At 37.6% G+C, this 11320-nt stretch overlaps 1 protein-coding gene across 1 annotated transcript; it reads right to left on the bottom strand.

The window, feature by feature from the left end:
- Positions 1–6048: 6048 nt before the first annotated feature.
- LOC140332013 (proto-oncogene Mas-like) lies at positions 6049–10732 on the bottom strand. The gene is made up of 2 exons (XM_072413324.1): positions 10648–10732; positions 6049–7616 (listed from the first exon to the last, which is right to left on the bottom strand). Exon 2 carries the CDS (start codon positions 7551–7553, stop codon positions 6555–6557), a length of 999 nt encoding a protein of 332 aa, XP_072269425.1. The 5' UTR covers positions 7554–7616; positions 10648–10732; the 3' UTR covers positions 6049–6554.
- Between the last annotated feature and the right edge of the window lie 588 nt (positions 10733–11320).

The following is an 11320-nucleotide window of genomic DNA, read 5'->3' as shown; positions in this document are numbered from 1 at the left end:
AGCCGTTTTAAATGGCGTAGTACAGACATGCGCTTGTTAGGGGAACGCAGACCCTTGACATTCTAAGAGATTACTCGCATACAAGCTTAGAACAAGGCTTAATCATACAAGAATAAGAGCAACCATAATGTAACAGCATTATGACCATACCAGGTGAGTAGTAAGGTAATAACATAAAATCGGACTTGTACAGATGATTATTGTAAAACCTGGCTGATATAGGTAATCCCTCAGTACCAGCATACAGATAAGAGATTTCAAAATTAGATTGACTGTAAAACCATGAGCGGTGAGTGGTTCCAAATACACAAATAAAAGGGCAAAGGGAGAACAACAGGGAAACATAGGGGAAAGGACAAACAACAAGGAGGAATGACTTTCCTTTTTTTTTACTCGCAGAGCAACAAAGTACAAACCAAAGCAATAGCTTGTGCAAAAACATTACAATGTCGTCAGGGGCGGACTCACACCTCATATGACGGGAATTATGAAAGTGACATTTCTAAAAGAAACATTAAAAAGGCACTTTAGATGGAGTGGAGTTCTTTCCATGTTATCTCGCCTTCGACTGCAGCTCAGATCGGATGGATTCACGAACCCTCTTAGCAGACGGGGTTCCCAACTGCCGGGGTTGCTTGGGAGAGGACACCGGGATGGAAGAGCGTGCCTCAGAGCGTGGTGGGGAGGTAGAGGATCTTGCGGATCTCTCAGAATGGGTAGATGCTGAATCAGATAACAAAGCATGCACCAGGCTTTCTGCTTCCTTGGCTGATGTAAGAGAATACTTGCGTCCCTGGTCAGAAAAGTGAAGGACCGCAGGGTACGCTAGTGTAAAGTGCAATTTGTGTTGATATAGAGTAGAGCATACTTGTTGAAAGCTGCGTCGTTTGCGTGAGACCTCCACAGAATAGTCCGCAAACAGCAACAGGGATGCACCTTCCACATGCAGATTACGTTGGTTACGGTAGGGTTGAAGAATGCGGATTCTATCCATATAGTGAGAGTATGCCGCCAGCACTGGGCGGGGATTGGACAATTCTTTACGCACAGGGCCCAGTCTTTGAGCACGTTCCACTCTGCAGGCAGATTGCAGACCTAATAATTGTGGTATTACAGTGGAACAAATGTCCAGCAATCGTGAAGGCTTAATACTTTCTGGTAGACCCACAATACCTAAATTATTACGCCGTGACCTGTTCTCAAGGTCTTCCACTTTGTCTTGCAGTGCTTGTGCTTTAGCTTCTAGTGTAGAAATAATAACTCTAGTGGATGTAACATCATCTTCCACCATAGTGATTCGCTGTTCAGCGGTATCTAATCTCTGAGAATGCTCCCGCAAATCATTTCTTAAAGACTGAATACCCTTCTGCATTATCAATGGCTTCCTGCAATGTGGGTTAAGTTATGGCTGCTACAGCATCTGCAATCTGATTAGGGTGAGACAAATCATCTGGTTCAGTAGCGTGTACCTGAGAGGATGCTGTGCTGGAAGCACGTGAGGATGCTAGTGCGGCGGCCATCTTAGAGGGGGTGGCCTTCAGCTTATCTTTCTTTCCCATGAGATCCTTACTAACAACAGCGGAGGATCGCTCTACATACCCGTCCATCCAGGTACCGGTGACCGGAGGGACTGCAGCGGGCGGATGAGGAGATGCAGTGCTGGCTTAATATCGCGGGATCCCAGAGGTGAGCAGGAGCCGCTATCGCATGCTGGCGGCTCGCGAGGCGCCGGAACCGGAAGTCTGTATTTATTTTTAATTATTTTGTATTGGATTGGATACAGGAGTTTGTATTCAACCCAATACAAAATGTGTTTGAATGAGTTTCAGTTTCAATTTCCCGCGCATGCGCCGACGTCATCGTATGCGCCGACATACACGCTACGGAGGGAGAAGAAGCTTCTTCCCGGAGAGGACACCCGACGCTGGAGGACGACGCTGGAACACAACGATGGATGATCGCAGCGGGACCAGGTAAGTGATCGATAAACCCAAACTTTTCTCACTGTATTTTCATACAGTGAGAAAAGTTCGGGTTTATCGATAATTGTAACTTTTTGAAGCCCGTACCAAGGTCGGGCTTATCGCTTAGGTGGTTAAATTATATTTAAAACCAGAGTGTATGCTGGGGGAGGAGCCCAGAATAGTAAGCAAGGGGTGCTGTGTTTAGTTTATTTCATGCCCCCGGACTCTGGAATGGGTTAGGAAGGTATTGGGTGGGGATTCTCCTTGCCATCTGTAAGCTCTCTATATGTTTTTATTTGATTAATTTGCTGAAGGAAGCTATATTGTTTTTTAAACAAAATAAAGAGTTAACAAACTGCTTTGTGTGCTTGCTGCAACCCCCTCCATATCACACCATGTTAACTATGTTAATTGGTTTAGTAGGATTAAACTGGTAAAATTATACATATGTAGTTTGGGAAGTTACGTGCAAGCCACAACTTCTTGGAAGTTAGTAATTGCATGTTGTCCTCATTTATTAGTATTTGCATAATAATTATCTACAGGGTGAGTAGCAGAAGTATTTTAATTATTTCTGGACTTTCAGCAGTAAAAAGTCCCAGGAATATAATGACATTCCACAGATTGACACAGTATGGTGCATACCAAATACATTAGTACATCCATATAGTTCAGTTAAAGTTTGGATTATAGACAGCTAAAGAAAAAAAAAATAACAAAGCCGTATTCATTTATTTAATGGAGGAATATTTATTAAAAAGTATTAGGGGCCTATTGAGACCTCTGTGCTGCATATCCCACACAGTGTGTGCTTATGACATCATTGATTTAAATGACAGGGTACTCTGGTGTGCTAATAAGAAATAATGATAATAATACTGCATAATAGAAATACATGAAAGCATATTACCATGGAAGTCCTAATAATATGTTTCTGCTCCTTTATTGTAGAATCTGGTAACTGGTAGAAGGAAGGTGACCCTTTTTATTATTATTATTATTATTATTAATAAACAGGATTTATATAGCGCCAACATATTACGCAGCGCTGTACATTAAATAGGGATTGCAAATCAGACGAGAGATGATAAGAGCGTGTACAAGGAGTTTGGTGGTCTCAGGGGACAGGTAGGGGCGGATTTTTGAGATGTTGCGTAGGTGAAAGTGACAGGACCTGGAAATGTTCTGAATATGGGGGGTAAATGAGAGGGCCGACCCTTTTGTAATCATTACTTGTAATCATTAAGAGAAAGCAATGTCACCCACCTTGCAGTGCTGTTTTGTAGAGGTGTCTTAAATCACAAAAATGACTTGATTGAATTACGAATTTCTAAAGCTGAAGTAAACTGAAAAAAAAAACTTACTCACCTTTACCTTTGCAGAACTATCAATCCCTCTGGAGGTTTCCAGAATCAGGTGCCACGTTGTCCTGGTATCCTCCTTCGTCTTGGAATGGAGGAAGTGCTGCACCATCTTCTTTCCTCTTCATCTGCCTTCTTCATACATCACCCGGTCTTGCACTGTGCAGCTGCAGAATTGGGTGACGTAGGTGGGGAAAGAAGGAGTGCCACAGGCGTAAGATCGGCATTTTTTAATTACCCCCAGATTGGGCATGCGCAGAAGAAGCAGCCAGAAGCCTACTGGGATGGATGCGCTACTATTCTGTCTTGATTGTCGCAGCGATCAAAACAGAAAGGGGAGGGGCTCCCTCCCCCCAGAAAAGAAAGGTAAACTCTACCTTGTATAAAGGGGTTATCTATCCTTTTATGTAAGGTAAAAAAATTAGTTTAGTTCCCCTTTAAGTAAGACAGTAAATATAAGTGTATTTTATGAGTGTATTTGCTTGCCTGGCACCACAGATCTGTAAGTAAAATCCCTCAACAGTTAGTAACAGAGCTTAAGAAAGTATTAGTTTTGCTTAATTCTCATGTGCACACATAGCTGTTCCCCAAAATATTAACCAGCTTTCTTCTTAGTCACTGAAAAATTGAAATACTGTATATATATTTTATATGTATACATTATATAAAGTATATATCCACCCAACCAGGATTCACAGAGAAATAGACTCATAAAGAGATCCTTGGGAACTTTTAGGAGTTACTTTCTAACCTTTCCAATTTTTTGAGATAATGCAGAATGACACTTTACAGAATGACACTTGATTTATGTAGGAAATATACACACCTCTCCTATAAATTCATCATAAAAATGAATATGAAATACAGGTATTCCCCGGGTTACGTACGAGATAGGGACTATAAGTTTGTTCTTAAGTTGAATTTGTATGTAAGTCGGAACAGGTACATTATTTTAATAAATGCAATTAGGACAGATGTTTGTCTCAACATATTATTGTACAGCATGGTGTCAGTTACTCTATAAAATCCTTACTGTGAGATAATCACAAACAAAGCAAAATAAAAAAAAACTTTATGGAGCCTAGACATTCATTAACTTCTTAAGCAAGCTGTGCTTTGATATGCAAAAAGACAAAACTGCAGAGTTCGTCTTGGTCATTAAAGAGTTACAAGAGCTTGTGGAAGACCTCAGTCTCAGCTGTGTTTAGCAAAAGATTTCTGAAAGTCATGTGAACCTCCCCTCCCCCCTTCAAGCCTCTGTCCTGCACACAAATGAGCAGGGAAGCTTTGTTTGTATCTAGGAGTTGTTCATATGTTGGATGTCCTTAACTATCTGTAAATGATTGATTAACCCTACAAGTGTGACGAAAGACACTGGATTGTGCACACCTCTAAGAGATGGTTGAGGCAATAGCATTTTTTAAATCAGTGTAAAATGTAAAAAATAAAAATTAGGTCACAACCTAATTAGAATTCAATACATGTAATATAATCAACAAAGTCCTTGAAAAATAAAAAAACAGGGATATTTTTAGCCAAATTATGAGTCAGGATTTCTGTTTTTCAATCTTTCCAATTAATTATATGTTACAGTAATGAAACACTTGTGTTGTTTTGTAATTGTGGAAAGTCCTTTGGTTACATGTTATTCTGACAACATAGAGAATAATTATATTAGCGTTGCACTTATCACAGACTATAGACACCTGGAAATATTTTTCTACAGCCTACAATAACATCTATAATACGGAAAAAGCATCAATTGATATTTGAAATACTGTTTTCTTTTTAAATATACTAGTCTCTATTTTTAGATATATGGGTAAAATGTTAATGTTTATGTCAGTACAATAGGAAAAAACTAAACAAGTATGTTTTTTTGGAAGGGTTACCAGGACATTTTTCTCAAAAGGAACATGGCAGTATGGCTTAGGTTTGCAAAGTTGCATCTGAAAAAACCACAAGACACCTGGAACAATGCCCTTTGGACCAAAGTGGATGTTTAGCGTAACACACATCACCAAATTTGTGAAATACAAACACCCCATACTAACTGTTAAGCATGGTGGTGGAGGGGTGATAATTTGGGCTATTTTTGTAGCCACAGAATCTGGGCACCTTTCAGTCCTTGAGTTTTCTATGAACTCCTCTGTATATCACAGTATTCTAAAGTCAAATGTGAGGCCAACTGTGAGACAGTTAAGCTTGGACATAATTGAGTCATGCAGCAAGACAATGATCTCAAGAACACTATTAGATGTACAACAAAATTGTGTTGCAACGGCCCAGATAAAGAACAGACCTCAACCCAATTATATTGTGGTAGGTCCTTAGGAGAGCTGTGTGTAAATGAATTGCTGCAAACTTCAATGAATGTTGTTTGAAAGTGTGGGCCACAATTACTGCACAATGATGTGAGAGACTGATAAAGTCAGACCGAAATTATTCAAGTTTTTGCTCCTAAAGGTGGTTCTACAAGTTACTGAATACTAGAAGTGCACTGTTTTTCACACATGACTTCTCATTTTTGACATACATTTTTGACATGGTGGAATGTTTTGTGTGTTGTTTTACATCTGAGGTTAGATTTAAACAATTTTAGAACTTGCTAATTACAAGATGATTTTTTGAGTAGACTTACACTTAGGACTCATTCACACCACAATGCACACAGTAATGTTGGGAAGCCCCTCAAAAATCACCAGAATATAAGTTGCTTTCACTTTTATTTATAAAAGAAAAAATGAACTGAACATGTCACTCAAATATTTATGCACAATTGCAATTCAGTTTTTGCTTATCACAAGTTACAGGGTACTGCGGATATCCATAGGTAAAGATACACATATCAGGTCTCATATAACTATAATCATTATCTTCATCTACAGTTTACAGTGTAATGCTGGACTGATGATCTATGTGCAATAAATGTAAGATGATAGAAGGATTCTGGTGGAACCCTTTCAGTATATGTAAAAGAAATTAGCTGTAAAAACACATTTAAAAACACCAAGCCCTTAAAAAAACTGATTTCTCTATGGAAATATAGATCCGTTTAGTAGTAAAGGAAAGGTTTAGGTGGTGTGAGTGAGCCTGGTTTTTGCAGTGCTTTACCCAACTAAAAAGGCTCACTTAAAGCACTGGGATTTTAACAACCAATAAGAACATTGTTAACTTGTTGTTAAACTAGATCATTGCTGGTGTGGTTTACTTTAAAAAAAAAAACAATTTAGGAGGCAACTGTAAGGATAGATTTGCTTGATGTACTAGTTGATTTGTTGTCCTTTGAGCCAACTTTCTCCTCATCATCCTTATCCATAAATGCTCCATGGAGGACTTCATAGATAGAGTTAGAACTTTTTTGTTTCCTTTTCCAGCCTACAATATAGTAAATGTAGGGGTTGACAGTGGAATTTAGTACTGTTGCAAACACCATTGCAAAAAATACACTTACAGTATCTATATCCTTTAGTAATAATTTGAAGTACATTAAAAACCACAAGAAATTAAATGGAAGAACTGATAAGATGAATACAAAAACTGCAATAATGATGATGATAGACAGTTTGGGGGTATACTGCTGCTTAAATGTCCCCCTTACTTTTATAAGGAAGGTGAAACTAGAAATAATCATGATTGGTAGGCAGATACCAATGGCTAACACAAAGACCATAATTTGAACTGCTGAACATTGCAAGGATTGTTTCTCGAAAACTTCTGGTGTACATACGAGGTTCTCAAGGAGACTTTCAAAACAGCCAAGCATCCAAAGAACTGTACACATAACAGCAGACAGGTTTGCAGGGCGATGTTTTTGATACCAAAGGGGAAACAGTACAGAACTACATCTTTCAATGCTGACAGCTGTAAGGATAAACATTCCTGAATACTGAGTGGCATCATAAAATATTTCTGCAAATAAATATAACTGTTCCTGTCCTATAAATTGAGGATTTGTACCAACTAGTGTATTTATAAAAACCATCAAAATAATCATAGTAAATACAATAAACAGGGCATCAGCTACAGACAGATTCATAATATAAACTGTGTATTTGTTTCTCTGGATCTTGAAGCATAGGTACCAAAACACAATAACATTTCCAATTAGTCCAAAAATACAAAGACCTATAGCTACAGCAGCTGCTATAGTGAAATGTATGTGTGAATACTCCGTATAGCCACTGGACAGTCCATCAGGGGTGTTATTCATGCTTGTTGTATTCATGTTTTCTTTTATATTGGTATATATGGTGCAAATGCAGTATTCAAACGTGTCTTCTTCATCCACCTGTATTAAAGGTGATACAAGAAATGATTAGCAGAAGTGATAGCATAATTGTACATAAAATAATTTGCATTCTCCATTTCATTTATTAATTAAAATCCTACAAAATTAGGTTTGGACAAAGATGTGGATCTGTAGTTCATACCGACTAGATAATTTTATCTTTTTATTTTGGAGTAGGTTTGGTAAATATGTTAAAATGCAATAGATTGCAATAGAAAATAGCATATTTATTCCATCAATCAGACTCTCTATTTCTTGCCTGAAAATTATCCCCACTGTCAAAGAGGGAGGCAGTGTCTAATGATATGTCTAAGATTCAGAGGCCTAATTACAAAGGGGCAGATATGCTCTTAAATATGTAAAATGGCATCTTTTTTAAACAAATAAGGAGTTATAAAAGTAATGCAAAGATGAAGGAAAAAGCACAAGGGACTTTTTATTTACCTCCCTGCCATTCCTGTCCCTTATGGACCTAGGGTGAAAGCGTGGTGGGATTTATTTTATACAGGTTATACATAAACAAGATGTAATTTGGAATTAAACATAGATCACTCAACTTCACTGATGAAAGTGTAGCCGCTTGGGGAGATTTCATAAATCAAGCGATTTGGGGGGCCTTTTGAACACAGACAGTAACAAAAGTCTGACTGAGGTTCCAACCATTCCCTATTTGTCCCAAAACAAAGAAAAAAACTTGGGGTGGAGTTGCACAATAAACAGAGTATATTTTTATTTATGGATGACCAACATGTGTTCTCCAGAACACTGTAAGTGTAAGTTTATTGTGGACTAGTGTTGGTCCAATAGCTCACTATTTGATTCAACAGTTATTCGATCGAATAGTGAGAAATTCTCCGGGTGATTGAATGCCTAATTCGAACACCATTGAAGTCAATGGTGCGAAAATTTGGATTTTTTTAAGGGCTGCAAAAGCAATCAGATTGCTCTTGAAGTCCTTTACTAGTTGTATGTGTTGTTGGAGATAGTTTCTCTATTCAAAAACACATAGTACAGCGCTGCAACAGCAATTGCTGTTGCCGTGCTGTGCTTCTACTATATATTCTTGGATGGAGTTTCTCTATCTAAGAATACAGGGCACTACAGGTGATGAATGGGGACAATTCAATCATATTGACATTGTGGGAAAACCTGTAAAAAGAAAAGTTCGTTAAAAAACACAAACAATCAATCATTTTTTATAAAATTATTTATTTTTTTACACAGTTTTTACATTTTTTGGGGGGAATTTTTACCATCGAATCCTGTGTTTTTCAGGTCGGGTCTATTCGAATTCGAACAGCCTTATTCGGGTCGAATATAAGGACAACCCGAATTCGAACACCAACATTATTGAGGACATATCGACCTTTAGCTTTTCTTGAGGAGAAACAATGCTAAGTGGCAATTTCTTCTAAAGCTATGTACACATGTGAGATGATTCCCAACCAATAGGAACAGTGGGGCCTGTCTCAAGCAAGAATGTGACATGTGTACAGCTGTCGCCCAATGTCGTTTATGGATACATCCTGACAGATCCAAGAAAAACTGGCAGAGAATGACCGATGTACACATCAAAGGAGAAGAGCATAGTGGGGTGCTGCTCGCTCGTTCTCCCCCCTCCCCTGTCCATAGAACAAAACAGCACTGTGTGTACAGCACTTGTTCATTCATCTGTCACTCTTTTGCTGGAAGTCATGAAGGATCCTCTCCAGCAACAAATAATGTGCACTTCTACAGTTAGAGGTATTACCTACAGCACCTACTGTTATACAGCCTTACCTATTTGATAGCCCTCCTCCTAGATTGTAAGCTCCTTGGGGCAGGGTCCTCCCTTTCTCCTGTGTCATGGTCTATATCTGTCTTTCATTTGAAACCTCTATTTAATGTACAGCACTGCATAATTTGTTGGCCCAATATAAATCTTGTTTAATAATATTAAATAATAATAGCATATTTTCTGATGAACCTTGCTTGATGGACATTAAACCAATGACAGATCTAGTCAACAATAGATCAATTTACTCCCCCTAGTGGTGTGATTCTGGCCGTATTTTCCATGCAGAAAGCGGTACAGTTTTTTGCATGGAATTTTATTTCAGATTGTGGACCTATAATTCTTAAGCATAACTCACCGACACATGTCTAATAGTTAATAAATGTATGAATAATAAAAAAAATTGTTTAATGTAATATAACTGTACAGCAATCTATAATATATATAATATATATATATATAGGATGTTTACATATAGGATATGAATATTTCGTTGTATTGGATACAATACAGCTATTTTGTATTTTGTACTGAATCCAGTACAAAACTATTTGAATTTCTTGTCGCTAAGTCTCTGCCCCGTAGGACGTCCCTGCATTTCGCGGATGGACATAAGAGGAGGCAGACGTGCCACCAGGACCTGCGGGAACCAGCAAGATGCTGGGGACAGCGACAGAACAAGGTAAGGGGGCGCCTTTTGTTATGCTTTTAGGTACCCCGAGTCAGACTCAGGATTACTGCTAGGGGGGTTAAGAGATTGTCTTCTAATGTCTACAGACACTGTGACATCTCATGGTCTGAAAGAAGTTTGTAGAGATATTGCTACCTGCTTGTTCGGCCTAATAAAGTTAAAAGCATTTTTTAACACTGATATTGATCATATAACTATAGCCAGAAGATCCTTCCACTCCAAAAATCAAAAGTGGTTGTAGAAAGTGGGGAAGTCAGTGGAAACTAAATGTGAGTTCCAAAACAAACCTACAATATATAGAATTTTGCAGTGAAGTTTGTTATGTTCCAATGTTGACATTTTTGACCTCTAAAAGTCTTAAACACAAACAGATTATATAATTGGAAATGTCTCACAATAATATTGATCTGCACAGTTCATATTCTGTACTTTTTATTCTGATTAGCAAGATTTAATTTAAGATCTCCAAGTTTAAATCTGCAAGCTAGGAACAAATGATAAAAAACAGATGCAAAAGATGTAAGATATACAGGAATCTAAACATGATATAAGATAGCAGATCTCACCTGTAAAATGCTGATTTTATGTTTTCAAGTAATTCTTTATAGTTACACCATCCCGGGACACTCAGCCATAAGCTGATGTGATAGATACAGCAATATGTAATAAATGATTTAAATAGGCAGCTGTGTCTGAGGAAAGAAGTTCTAGGTGGAGTTACAAAAGATATAATTAGGTATTAAATTTAGAAAACTGTCAAAAGTCATCTTTGGTAAAGCACCGTGTAATAATTGGGAAATACAAGGAAGTGTTCTATGATAATTACATATTTGTAATACTTACACACCAAAACAATTTTTCATTCTTTATACACATAAGAAAATGCACATATAATCTGGGAAATATACTCCAGACACCCTAAAAAACATATTTTCTAAAAGCAGAGAACTTACAATTATTTTAGTTCTGATTCTGTATGTTGTATCTTATCTGTACAAATGTTTATGAAGAAGGTGACTGCTGAATTAATGAATACCTAATATGCATAGTGGTAAAATAAATGTTTTCAATCTTAAACCAGACCCATTCCAGGATTGCTGGATCACCCAGGTTCTCCCATGATAAATAGGGAAAATTGGATTGGGACTTTTTTAATACCTACACCATGAATCTGTTAAAATTGGTTCACTTTTTTACCAATAAAAAAAGTTTCTTTAAACAATACTTGTTTGAATTTTT

This window comes from Pyxicephalus adspersus, chromosome 5 (assembly GCF_032062135.1).
Source record: "Pyxicephalus adspersus chromosome 5, UCB_Pads_2.0, whole genome shotgun sequence".
Lineage (NCBI taxonomy): Eukaryota > Metazoa > Chordata > Amphibia > Anura > Pyxicephalidae > Pyxicephalus > Pyxicephalus adspersus.
This window is presented reverse-complemented; position numbering and strand designations above follow the sequence as displayed.